The 14,145-nt window shown below is 37.2% G+C and overlaps 1 protein-coding gene across 1 annotated transcript in view; it reads left to right on the top strand.

Annotated features, from left to right (window-relative positions):
- SAMTOR (S-adenosylmethionine sensor upstream of mTORC1) overlaps positions 1–14,145 on the top strand; it is a 42,686-nt gene that overhangs the window by 21,344 nt on the left and 7,197 nt on the right. The window contains exons 3-4 of the mRNA XM_080391031.1: positions 4,645–4,800; positions 12,207–12,321. Of these exons, the coding sequence (XP_080247157.1) occupies positions 4,645–4,800; positions 12,207–12,321 (271 nt within the window). The remainder of the gene's footprint in view (positions 1–4,644; positions 4,801–12,206; positions 12,322–14,145) is intronic.

Raw genomic sequence — 14,145 nt, 5'->3', positions numbered from 1 at the left:
AAACTGGAACTGTCTAGTTAATAGTCGAGAAGTCTAAGTAATCTCTTCAAGGATCTTTTGAGAATAAAAGGTCTCTGCTAGAACTGGAAAGTTGATCCTGTTTGGGTTTGGAAGACTGAATGGATGTTCAAAAAGGAAAATGTGTCAAAACCCTAGAACTGAGACCAAATATGAAAAATAAAATGAAAAATGTATTGTATACAAGTTTCTCAACTTGAAGTATAACAAAATGTGATGATAAAAAATTATAATGCTTTAAATTGAGAAACCTAGTGCCATCACCTATGCTGAATACAGGATTTCCATAACCCAAAGCTGGGTGTGCATGAGAATCACAAAATTTTTCCCAGTCCAGAGGAAACTTTTCTGCTCTTCTAGGTATGATTAATGTGTGTAAGGGCAATTGAGAATTCTCCCTTCTTTGATTTTTCTTTAGAGGTTAGGGGGTGGGTAGGTTAAACCTATAGAAGAGTTTATGCTCTTTTTTAGGCCAGCAGCTCTGTCAGTCAACGTTAATAAACATATTACTCAGTGTGTGGGAGAAAGGGAGAAATGTTTTGCAGACAAACCATGACAAGAAGTCCAGACTTTCAGCTCTAAAGGGAAGTACGTTATTTCTCTGTACTCTCCCAAACTTCATCTTCTATATTAGGTTTTGGTTAGTGAACATTATAAGGAACGTATGTTAAGATCACCTTTTCCTTGTTATAAAGCAGAAGGGGAAAAAAATGGACTGTGTCAGTTCTTAGCTTGTAAAATTGGCTGCTTGAAACCCTCAAGAACTGATGACAGCCATCAGAAACTGCTTTTTGCTATGATAAAAGCTGACCATGTCAGCTTTCACATAGTTGTTCGTTATTACTCAACAAGAAGAACAAACTACTGATTCTTTCATGGGTTTTACATTTCATATTGTGTTTCTTTGGCAATGCTCCCCTCAATAGTTTTTTCTTTTTATTATTATATAACCTATTGAACCCCTTGGGTTTGGTCACTGTATTTGAAAACAAAGCTTCTCTTTAATTTCTGGAGAGTATTAATAAATTAATATGTATTCATATTGGCTTTTACTGAAACTCCCTAGATGTGTCCAGCCCAAATGGTGGAGCAATGGGGTCAACTTGAACTTAAGAAGGTTGTTTAACATTTAAGGAAGAATAGAAAGTAAGTTGCACTGAGGAAATACCTCAATGATTTTGTTATTATTTATTCTATTTTTAAAGCGAAGAGATGAACTTATACTTCACCCATTCCTCTGCCAGCAAACTTGAACAATTTAGACCTGAAATGTTTATTTTGCAGTTTGAGTAAACTGTAGTAAGTGTTAGTTCAGTTAGCATTTAAATTGCGTAATTCTTCACAAACAAGTATATTAATTGTAGAGCTAATATTGTATCATCAAAGACTGAACGCTTGAATGTCAGTTAAAAATGGAGCCATGTCAGCTCTCGGAATTATAAAACAGATCCCTTAATTTTTTTTTTTGTAGGTAATTGAGATGCTCTGTTCATTAATTTGGACAGTTGTTAAATGTAGAGTCTTACATAACAGCATACTCAAAACCACAGTGTGATCAACGAGAGCTTGTAATGGCCGTGAAGTTAAACATATGGCTACATCAACAAGTTACCATGAAGTAAGCTACAGAGTGCATTACCTCTGGTTACCTCTTGTGCAGTGACTGCTCACATGCTCCCTGTTACTCCACAGTAGGTGTGAGGTCTGCTTCAATGAGCGGAGTACGTGCACAGCTCCTCTGAGGCCTCAGGAGCCAAAAGGGCAACATGCAGTAGTCCTGCCAGAATCAGTGATTTCAGAAAGGTGTGAAATGGCGATAACCCTCAGTGGTTATGAAGTGTAGTGTTGCCTGGGGTTTTTTGTTTGGATAGTTGGATTTGATTGGTGTTTTTTTGTTTGGACGGGTGGATTTGGTTGGGGGCTTTTTTGTGGGTTTTTTTTTTTTCTTTTTATTCCTTGTGGTACTGCATGGGTATACAGACTGGGATCTGAATGTGAAGAATTTCACCCAGCTTGCCGTCTTTGTGGCTCTGGCCCCTCTGTCTACCCAGGAGTAGAAAAGAAGGTGCTTCCTCTCATGGCTGACTGATAGTCTTCTGTGCAGACAAGGAAGATCAGTTAAGAAGAATATAGAATTATGAGAGCTCAGATGGCATGATAGAAAGGGGTAGAAGGATGGAAAAAACTCTTTTTTGCACCAGTACCAGTGAGGAAGAAATGGCTTCTCCATGATGAGAGGAGCTTACACTACACTCAGAGTAGGTAGTTCTCCAGTGCAACAGCTCATTAAGTGTCAAGCGGGGCAACACTTGCTTCTAGGGAGTTAAAAGGTTGGTAACATTTGTAGTCAAGGAGAAAAAGCAATACATTCTCCTGAGGTTGTGAACTTTTTAATATGTTGCAACTTAAATGTCAGCATCAATGGCGCTGCCTGCCATTGATTCTGGATTTTTTTAAGACATGTGATGAGGAAAAAAAAGACTTAAAAATGTAAAGACTGCAAGATGCTAACAAAGTAGCAAGGTGACTGATAAATTGTGAGGAAAAAGGGGTTTGTTTTGTTTCATTTCTTTGACTAAATGACACAGAACTAAATAGTTCTACATTGGTCATATGCTTATGAACAAATAACACAATACAGTGAAAATAGACTTCTATTAGCATACCAGCAATAATTCAGGTGTTTTTTCTAGGTTTTTCTTTGGCTTCTTGATGTGTTAAATCTCGTCCCTGCTAAGCTAAATGACTAGCTACTTCTGCTTTAACTTTCTTAATTTTAGAATTGTTGGTTTTCCATACATACAGTCTCTAATGAATGGAGTTGGTATGGTTTCACAGTCTATATATCTGAGAGTATTGCAGCCTCGACTGCTGTTCATGCTTCTGCATGCGATGTTGCCCCATACTGTTAAGATGTGGATTTTATTTCTTTATTACACCTCACTTCTCTTTGGTCTGAAAATAGCTTTGGTTGCTGAGGAATTGCAACAATAAACTTGTTGATTGTAAATACAATGTTTACTGAGTTTATTTCTTACATAGCTGTGTTTTCTGCTCTAAGGTTACTGTCAGCGTTTTAGACTTTTTATATTTAGTGCAAGAATGCCTAGGGCCTACTTGAGCAAGTAAAACTTGCTTGTGCTTTGAGTTTTAGACAGGTCAGTTTTGATCTTGAGGTCCTATAAGCATGTCAGCACAGGAATGTGTCCAGGCTAACTTTTTTTTTTACCCCCCTTATGGCAAGAATTAGAAACCTGGACATAATGTGCTACTGTAATTATATGTTTACTGATTCAAGGTGATCATTTTCTACCATCTTGGAGTAAAGCAATTTCTGTTTGATTGTGTATGTTTCCCTTTACATACTCGAGAAACTCAAATGTAATGACTCTTTTCCTTCACATCTTATATGGTGGAGTGGCTGGATATATTTGGTGCATTAATAGCACCAACACTTAGGTAAGGCCTGTGTATTCCAAGTCCTTGTCTCTATTTGTGATTTAAATGCAGTATTATACCAACATGTCCTTTCCTGAATATGTAATGTGAAATACTATGTTATCTTGACCCTGCTTTTATAAGGTGTTATTAAACTACGCTTGAATTTATGTTTTCTGGAATGTTTCCTTCAAACCTCTGCAGCTTTGGTAGAGGAAAATTGAGTGAATTTCAAGAAAACATCATAAAAATGGGTTGTTATGAAAACATTCAAACAAGTACTATTTCTGTGAAACATTCCATGCAAATACTTGGCTGGCACATCTAATTAAAAATACTGTTTTGTGCAGGGTGAGTCAGGCTTTTTAATTTGAGCAATGAATTGTTTCCAATTCTAGTTCTATTTTGTAGACAGAATTCAGTTATTTTCTAACATAATGTTTGCTTCTCATACCCTAGTGCTGAACTACTGGTTGAAGTATGCAGGTGCAATTTAACTTTTTTGATAACATTCATTGCTTTAAACTGGTTAATGTTTCTGTTGAAGTATGATCAGATTGTTTTGTTCTGGTTCCTGTTAGCGAAATAATTACGTATGGGGGTAAAAATGGGAAGCTAAAGTAAGTCTTCCACAATAATACAGCTACTGCAGATATCAGTTACTTAAAAACACCCCAGGCAGAGTCAATTAAAATTAAAAACTGGTATATGTAACTTAGCCCATAGGCCTGGATTATGTTCCTTTTCCCCCACGTTATGTGCCTTTTAAGACACGAGTGTTTCAAAAGCCCTTGCATTTATGGGGAGCTAGTTAATAATTCTTTTCACTTCGGTGAAGAACAGTGGTGCTCAGGTGACAGCTGAAGTGTACCCTCTGGTGATGTTCTGACAAGACTTTGGCAGTTTTGCTTTAAAGATCTGTCCAGATAAAACTATTTTTAATCTGTTTACTCAACTGTGACTTACAGCCTAATTTTTGGGAATAAAACACCATGTGACTTCCCATGTCTCTTTGGGTGTATTGCATCTTTCCTAAAGCTGATCTACCAAAGTTGCAGTAAAACCCGGACATGTCTAAAAGCTGACAGCACTTCTATCTCTTAAACCTCTGTCTTGTGTCTTATCTATAGGAATGACCACAAATAGCATTCTGTTTTTCTGGGGAACTTTTCTTTTTGTCTTTTTCAGTGTATGCCGAGAATATTTCCAGAACGGTGGGAAAAGAAAAGCACTTGAAAAAGATGAAAAAAGAGCACTTCTTGCTTCAAACACCACTCCAGCTCCCAAGATTGAAGATCCTTTGCCAAACTTTGGCTTGACAAATCATGAAGCTATAACAGAAGAGTAAGTCTTACTTGTTTTCCAAGCTTCCTGCCCCACCCACCCCCCCCGCTTTGGTAAGACTTACCTGGACGTTTTTTCCCCCATATCAGATCAATCTGATGTATTTTTAATAGTTAAGAAAGGGGATTTTCATGTGAATACGTACATGTTTTGAGAAATACTTACGTTGTAGTATATTTTGATGGATGCCATAAAAAAACTGGTTGAGAATGACAACTGAGTCATCTTCATTTAAGTGTTAGAGCAATTTCACTTTTGTATGTCATTGGTGTGCAATGCAATTTATATTAAACCTTGAGGTGAAATAAGGGAGATGTTAATTAAGTTAGAATCTAATGGCTGTTCAGCACTGTTGAAAAGTCAATTGCTTATGTAAGTTCTAAGTGCGAAATGTAAATATCGGAGTACTTAAAACTTTCTCTTCATAAATAATTGCAGAGAAACTCTTGATTCCAATTATACACTTCAAAAGCAATTTTGAATTATAACCCTTAATTTTAAATGTGCTAGCTTTCTGATGGCTGGCTCTGCAGAAGTTGTAGTATCCTTGAGGTATTTTCCTAACAAGAGTTTTAATTTTGTTTTTGACCTTCACTCAAGTAAGAATTTTATTTTTGGCATTCAAGAGTAACTTTATTTCAGTTACAGTCCCACCCTCCTATTTTTCCTAAATAACATGGGTCATGTTTGTGGCTATTCCATACACGATGGAAAGAATTCAATATTTTGCAAGTATAATGGAATAATGAATGTCTAAGCATATTATCATTGAATGTTATGCTTATGACTCGCGTCGTATACTTTATAGACCAATTATTACAACTGTCTGCAATAATATTTTTTTCCATTCTGTGAAGAGATTTTTCTCATTATTGTAGCATGTCTTCTATGATCAGTGCTTAAGTTGGATATGGTTTTAGTTAGGAAAGGAACGAGCATGTTAATAATATTATTAGCAGATGTCTGTCCTTATGAGCTGGTATCTTTGTGGTTTCTCATGTTTGTAAACTTGTAAAAGGCATAAAGATCCCAAATGCCAATGTAGGTGAATAGTTACATGCAAAATGAAAACATTTTGTCCCTTGTTGTCCTCTTATGACAAAACAAACCAGATGTTTCCAAAATGAAGGCAGGGGCTTCTCATAAGCTGACTTCCCCCAGGCTCCTCTTTTTAGTGCTCATTTTGCTAAGTCAGCCTCAAACAAACACCTGTTTTTAATAAAAACTGCCAGGCACTTTTGCACAAAGGGCTGATGAGATACTAATACCTTATAACATCCCAATAATGCTGGCAATTGTTAACACGTAATTTTAACATTACTATAAATAGCAGTTTATTGATGGTACTTTGTTTAAATCAATAGGTTTGATGATCGTACGCTACTTGTCTTTGTCTTCCAGTGGGAGCCTTGTTATGATAAAGCATTAGTTATCTCTTTGTATGTGCTCTGTCTTCATACTTAATAATAATGGCCATTGTGGAGCTAATTTCACACGAGTTTCTTCTTGTTACCAGTAGTCTGTAGCCTTACCTTTTGTTCTGACTAGTGTGTATACAAAGTAGTTAGTAGAGAAGGTTTTATTAATTTAAAATAATTTTTAAAGTATTTTTACTTCATCCCTAAGACTTAAAAAAAAAAAATATCAGTAAAGACGTACATGGCAAAGGCAAGATTCATAATATTTACCCGAGTAAGCAACAACTGATAGTAAGGGTTTTAGTAGCTGTACAGACCTTAAAGCCACAAGGGATAGCTGTTCTAAGTTACTGCCCAGAGAAATCAAAATTCACTTTCTTCCTATGTGCTTTATAGAAGAAACTACAGAGTTAATCAGATGAAAATGAATTGTGTATTACACAATGCATACTTTGCTCCTGAAATGCTTTTCCACCATGTCTACATTGGTCAGTTAGTGAAGTCTGAATCTTGGTGAGGTCTTGGTACAAGGGATATGGGGGAACCTATGCGCACACACTTGTTGCAAGCACTGTTGCTCCGTTCTGGTCATGTAACACTACAAATAAGAGTTGTGAGGTTGTCTATAGGTATGGCTAAGCCTGTGACATTTTGTTTTACTCTGGGAAGTGTAAACACAGTAATTTTGTTCTTCCCATAAATAATCCTCTCCCATAGTATTAAAAACAGGTCGCTCATGTGAGAGCTCTTTCTGAGTTTACTTTTACTGGCAAGCCATAGTAGACTCTGTACCTTGCTTGGTAAGGAGCAAAGCTAGTTCAGGAATAAAAAGTTCCACAGGTAGTAAAAAGGACTCTGGGAGATGTGGAGAGAAGTAGGAAGCACTCAGCCAGCTCTTACAGGCGATGGCAGGCAATATCATAAGAACCAGAAGTGCAAAGTTTACTGCATCTCAAGGTAGTCACTCAACTACTTTGAACTCATTTCCAGCTGCTCGTGTTGCTCACCTCTTTGCCAGATTAAAATTGGTGAGTTTCACAGAAATAACTAATATGAACAGTCTTGCTTTTTTTACTTTCATCTATATGAAAAGTAATGTACTGTCCACAGTACGTCCATCCCAGAATGAGTTCTAGCATTACAACTGCACCTGTTGTGAAGCTGGACATCAAAGTATCTCAGTCTTGCAAGATAAGTGGCTGTTATCTGCTGTTTAACAGCTCCTCCCTTCAATAAATCAGTCCCCTCTTTGTTCACTTTTTCAGTATTGTTTTCGGTTTTTTTTTTTCCCCATCAAATTAAGCAGTCTTCCTTTTTCTCCTTAATGGCAAAAATCACAACTTTTTGGTATGGATTCTTCTCAGCTGCTGGTTTGACTGTCTCTTAAGGTACAACCTATCATTCCTTCTTTCATATGTATCTCAGCAAGCTAGACCTTCCCATTAGATATCTTTAGCATGGATGTTACAAAAGATTTGAGGCATACCAATATTGCCACTCAGAACCAGATATCTAGCTTTGTTCTGCTCTTCTGACAGCAGCATAAGGCTTCTGAATTTTTTTCCCCTCTCATTCTTGATAAACACTAGAGTAACTAAAAACTGTCAACTAGGAGATCAGCGCTTGAAGTGATGAATTTCAGAGATAAAGTGACTTTCCTTATGGTCGTGTAACTGCTCTATTTCTATCTACTTTGAAGAAAAAATGTCACTTACCTGTACAGCACCTAGTTGAATAATAGGTGCATTTTTAAGGGGGCTGATAAATCAAGCACTGCAGTCCATTTAGTAAAGTTCTTGAAAAACAAATCTGGGATATACTTAAAATGCACTCATTTCCCAGGTTATGTACACTTCTTTACCAGTTCCTGCTCTCTTAACTATTCACATTTTGGTTTTCTGCCTATACACTAATGCATTAAAGAATGGGATTCAAGATGTGCTTGCAAGTTACCTACAGTGGCAAAGTAGATCTCTTGCATTTAATGTTGCCTTAACTGAAAATCATTATGAAACATGGTTGAAGGGTGGTTATCAATTAATTCAGAAAGGCTACATTTCTAACAAAGTCACTGGATTGCTGATCGTCATCTAGATTACAGTTATATTCTCACTGAGGAATCTGACTTAAGATTTACAGTGCTGAAAAAGTAGGTATCTGAACTAGTGGTGTTGAGGCTATCCGAATCTGTGATCTGTGTTCCCTGTAAATGTTCAAGTGACCAAATCTAAGTGCTTCTGAAGAGCTTCAAAATGATTTCAAGCATGTAACTAGGATCCTGTTCCTACTGATAACTGGCAGCCTGAGAATTGCTACTAAGTGATTCATTGCACCTGTTGTGTTCTAAAAGGCAGCAAAACCTGACCAACAGCAGGAAGTCAAGGCATAAATGAGCATCTGAATCTCTGCTACTTTTAAGATTTCAAAGTATATTTACATGAACATAGACTACAAGGTTTCTTGGATGTGGCACACCTGTTGGAGTGAGTTTGCTCTGTATCAGATGTCTTGGATCTGTTGTCCATTAGTGTAGAAAAGAGTTTCTGGCTTCTGCTCAGCTTGGAATCCAGAGTTACAGCTTTCCAGAAGTGTGCCCCAATGCTGTAGTAGTCTGAAGCAGTATCCCCTTTCACCCAGTCAAGAATGCAGGTTTTGTAAGAGAGGAAGTCAGAATAGGTCAGTGATTCCCCCCGCAGCTCTCCAGTCTACTGTAGGTGAAGCAGGTTCTCCTGGAGGTTAGAAGGCTCTGGGTTCTGTTGCTTAATTTTCATCTGTACAAGTATTTCATCAAACACTTTAAATGGAAAGTGTTAAGATCTCTAGAGGCTGTCACTCTTCTACATGGGAAGTTTTCTCTGCACTATAGAGTCGCATTCCCTCTTGTCTTTCCTGTGGTCCCATGTGTCTTCTATTTATTTGCTATTACGATTTAAGTAGAATACAGGCATACAGAGGCACATACGTTTTTGTGTTTGAATGAGAAATCTGCTATTGGTGTCTCCATTTGCTAGGCAAGGAGACATGCTGGTCTGAAGGAGACATGCTGGCTTTATGTGGAAAAAGATGATACTTGACTTTAGCCTATGTCTGTGATTTATGGCCGCTAGGATCCCTCTGCAGTATTCGGATCCCTGTTGTACAGATTACATTGTGATTGGCATCCAAGCTGGAAAAAAACTGTTGCTATCATCTTCATTCTGAAACCTCACTTGGTACTGACTGACTTACAGGGTAGCCTGGTAATGCGTGTGGTTTTAACTTAAAGGTAATTGTCGCACCATTTGCCTTGGTGATGCTGGTGTTTTGACAGAAGTATCCCCTGGGTATCTTCTATTCTGTGTAGAAGCAAAATCCTTAAACCTAGCGTGATTATTGTGCCAAATGCAACAAGAAATACTGTCTTGCTTCTCCAATATCCTCTCTGTGGTAGATCACTAAGAGTTTAGGAGGAACACATTATTGCTGCTTAAAGATGGGCATTTTTTTTCATGGTATTCCTTCCTGCTTTGTTGTTGCTATGAATAGAACCATGGTTTTGTTGGACTCCAGTGATCCTGCAGATCTGTTTCTGAAAGTGTTTGCAGTTATCTGCATCTCTAGGGCTGAATCATTCCCAGAAACACGACAAGTGATATTTTGGAGATGCCAATTGGAATTGGCTGCAGAACTTGAAACAAGAAGCAACATTTGCTTGATGGAAAGTTATTATTCACCTTCCTGTGAAAGCTGCGAGTTTGTGTTTGTCTCTATTAATGGATTTTGGGAATTCCAAGATCTTACAAATCATGATGGAAATTTTTAGATGCGGCCCTAAAAATGATCCAATAGAAGGAGCTCAAACTGTTGCCTAGATTTTCTTTTTTTTTCTACATGGATATACTCATCAAGTTGTGTTTTAAAGAACAGGCAGATGTAAAATCTATACTAGTGGACTTAAACAACTGTGTTTAACTCAGATTTACTCGTTTGTTGCAATTGCAAAGAAAGAATAAACAGCAGGGGTTTCCAAATTCAGATTGCAAGGAAAATAAAAAAAAATAGACAATGTCTCTGATTGTAGGATGTATTCAACAGCTGAGTCCTTGATATTAGTGATAAGAGTGCAACATTCAAATTCTAATTATTTTGAGAGACAACATTTCAAGTTAGACAAACTAAATGCCAGGACAAGGCAAAACCTTTAAATGCTGACAAGATAGCTGACTGCCAGTACTTCTGTACAGGTACGTTGATCTTATCTGATGCTACTTTATCTACACTGGTAACTGCCTCTTGTCATTAAAAAAATGCTTATGGCCACAAACTTGAAGACTGCAAATGCTCCTTTAGGCACTGGTCAAGGACACTATTCTTTAGAAAATAAGAATGCTTTCAGAGGCAAGACTGCAGTCACTATTCTTAAAAGTTGCAAGGCATCTTTTTTCTTTTCTCATAATAGAGAAAACATTATCTTTATAAAGGCATTTCAGGGGCTTTTTTTTTTGCAGTTGGTCACAGATGATGTCAGAGCTTCCCAAGAAAAGGCAAATCTCATCTGCCAGCCTCTAACATCTTTTTTGCTATTACAATGGCAGCTTCAACCAGACAGTACAAGAATGTCCTCTCTTTGTTTCTTCAGTCTGCTGTTTCCTTTCTGATCTCCCACTCCTCTTTTGTTTTGTTTTGTTTTTTACCTCAGGAAGTTTTGGAATCTAGTTGAGAAGATGACGGGCCAGTTATTCAGTGCAGGGTTAATTTATTTATTGATTCCTTTTCCATGATGTTTTGGAAGGGTATATGTTAATTTCTGCAGCATTCTGGATCTAAATCATTGAAGTGTCCTCAGCAGTCTGTCAATATCTATCAGTCCAAGCTGTAAGTCATGATTTCTCAAGTTAATTCTGCTACACACACCCCCCCTTTTTTTTTTTTTTAATCATTCACTTTTTGTTGTTTGGTTGCATAGGGAAGTATTTAGCATTAAGGCCACTGTCCTTATCTGTAACTTCACCTTGAATAGTAGGGTCATCACACAGTAACAGATAAGGAGATAGATTTTTGGCTTGCTAAAATGTTCTCCAGAATTCTTATGGGATAAATCTTCATTTTTCAGTACTTCAGAAGTACTCTGATAAGGACTCTTTCCTAAACCAGATGGCTACCTTTGACTATCTCTCATTAAAAAGCTTTTGGATACTCCAAAAGAAAACTGACTGCATGGCATACAATAGACTCCCCCCCTGCCCCCCCCCCCCCCCCCCCCAAGTAGTTTTGAGGGAATACTTTGTTCATTAGATGTTTAGAATAATTCCCTACAACTTGAGCAGCCAATTTTATTTAAGTTTGTAGCTGTGTATGGACTGATCTCTTTCACAGCATCTGTTGAAAACAGAATTGGAGTGAGCTTCCAGCAGTCATCCATTAAAAAAAATATTAGCTAACATAAAGCAAATAAAATATTTTACATTTTTTTGCAGGGAATAACTAAATGCTTTCATTTTTATATTTTTTGTTGTTTATCTTGGAATTCCATTATATGTGTTCTTGTCTTTATTAACCAATTATGGCAGTTGATTTCAGATGCCCATTTAAATGGGACTGACAAGAAGGTAGGTCACAGAGTGTTGCCAGTTTCTCTTTTTAAACTTATGAAGTTTTAACTCGGACTTGTGTGTCTTCACCATCGATAAATACCACAAAAAGGTAAGTGGGAAACATAAAGCAACAGAGAAAGCCTGTCTAGTGGACACACAAGTTGCCATTCTTACTACAAGTACAAGTTAATAGAATTACAGCTGCTCTGAACGTAACTCTTCTACTTGAGGGTCATCTGCTTTACTGATGAAGCTTGGTTCTTTAGGTATCTCAGCAATTCAAGTAAGGCCTTCACTTTTGTTAGTCACTACTGTGGTGTTCTATCAGAATTCTTTTGCATTCATTATCTGAAATTGTAATTCAGAATATACCTTCAAAAACATTTGATAAAGCTGAATTCTTGCTGCTTCTTAGGCTGCTCCACTCATTGGGGAAGATAAGATTACTTGATGTTGGTAGCTGCTTTAATCCATTTCTGAAATTTGAAGAATTTCTGACAGTTGGCATAGATATTGTTCCAGCTGTTGAGGTATGTAATGTTTGCTGAATTTAATATAAACTTGATTCTCTAATATTTTTGAATGCTTCAAAATGACTGTAAAAAAGAAAGTATGTTAAATACTTAAGTGTGTATTGTAAATATCTGTGCTTTAATAGGAACTGTGATCCTCCTACTATATCCTTTCCCATCAACAGACTCTAAACTGTAATTGTTCGGTTTTAAAAAAACTGATTTTTTTAAGTTAATGCCTTTTATGTTGTTGTGAATCTTAAATTTTGAAAATTTTAGTAGCCATCTTTTCAGATGAGTCCTTGCATCTTAAAGGCATAAGTACAGATTACATAGGGTTATGCTTAGGCATAAACCTCTCAGAAGCTGCGTTTGCTGACAGAAGGAAATGATCAGTGACTGTACTTGGTGAGTTTTTCTGGGGAGTTTTAGTAACCAGAGTTCACTGTAAGGGGGCTTTTCGTTAATTGCTAGAATTATTACTGAACTTCCACAATACTTAAGACAAATTTATAAGCATTTTTGGGGTAAACTGCTTTACTTTCTCTAGTTAGTAAGGGTCTAAAATGTTTTAATTCTGCTGTAATCATATATTCTTTGTCTTCTGCTCTTGACCCAACTTTTGTAAGTCCAGATAGCATTTATCAACCAAGCAAAATGACAAAGTGGCATAAAAATGAAAAGGAACAAAAAGGAATGCATTTCTGACAGAAAAACTTTTGACTGTACGCATCTTGACCCCTTCCAGTTTAAAATCAGGCTCTGATTTTAAAGCTTTAAAAATTAAAGATTTAAGGCTCTTAAAATCAGTGGCCTAAGGTTACCCTTTTTAGAACTGGAAAAGTGTATGAGTACAATACAGTTAACTTGAAAGTAATGTCCTCTTACTTGCTGCAGTGTCGTTTACATGCTAAATGTGTGATATTTTCTTGTGGTTACCAGGTTTAGTCCACTAACATCTGATTTATATTTTTGCCATATACACTTAGAGATAATGAAAGAGATTCTTGGAAAAAAAGTCTGAGTCTGATAAATTGCTTTTTAAGGCAATTCAATGTTAGCTTCATCTAAAACATAAAGAAACTTTGAGTGGACTCAGTCTTGCCTAATTTGAAGAACAGGCACCAGTTGCCCAAACATGATTGCCCTCCAGTACTTTTCCACTGATGAGGCTGTAGGACATCTGCATAGGGCTGTTGGCACGATACAGGATGTCAGAGACACATGCCACTGAAGTGGCAGCCTATGGCACTTAAACAGTAATACATGGCAAGTAAATTTTGAGGTAAGATACACAGATCTCCACTACAGTCAGTGGAGATCTATTAAAAATAGTCAGTGAAGCCTCAGTGTCTGCTGTTTCATGCTGAGGTGAATTGTGTGCTGACCCCATGGGCTGTATTGATTAGCTCTCCAGTGGCTATAAAGGGAGCCTAGGCACCTGAAGGTGCATGAGCTGAACCCAACCATTAATTCGTGGGTACGCATAGTTATTATTTTGGTATCTAGTCGGTTGTGCTGTTTTCGTATTACTATTATTCTCGTGAAAATCAATGTAGATGTACAGTGACCAAAACCATTCTTGGAAGAGTCCCAGAAAGGTTACTCCTGTGGATGTAATGGAGGAATGCATGTGAGTAATCCAGGCCAGACAACAGTAATCAGGTAGTCGCAGTTTCTGTGTGCTAACCAGTTCTTCAGGCTCTCTCCCAGAACAAGAGAATGATAAACTAATTGATTTCTTGTCATCGGACATAATTAGTACTATAGCCTGATGACAGGAAATGGTAGGAACTCCCCAGAATGCTACTGTACAGACCAACACAGTTACTGTGAAGCCTG

The sequence above is a fragment of the Falco punctatus genome (assembly GCF_963210335.1).
Source record: "Falco punctatus genome assembly, chromosome: 6".
In the NCBI taxonomy this organism is placed as follows: domain Eukaryota; kingdom Metazoa; phylum Chordata; class Aves; order Falconiformes; family Falconidae; genus Falco; species Falco punctatus.
Note: the sequence above shows the minus strand (reverse complement) of the source record. Positions and strands in the feature narration are given on the sequence as shown.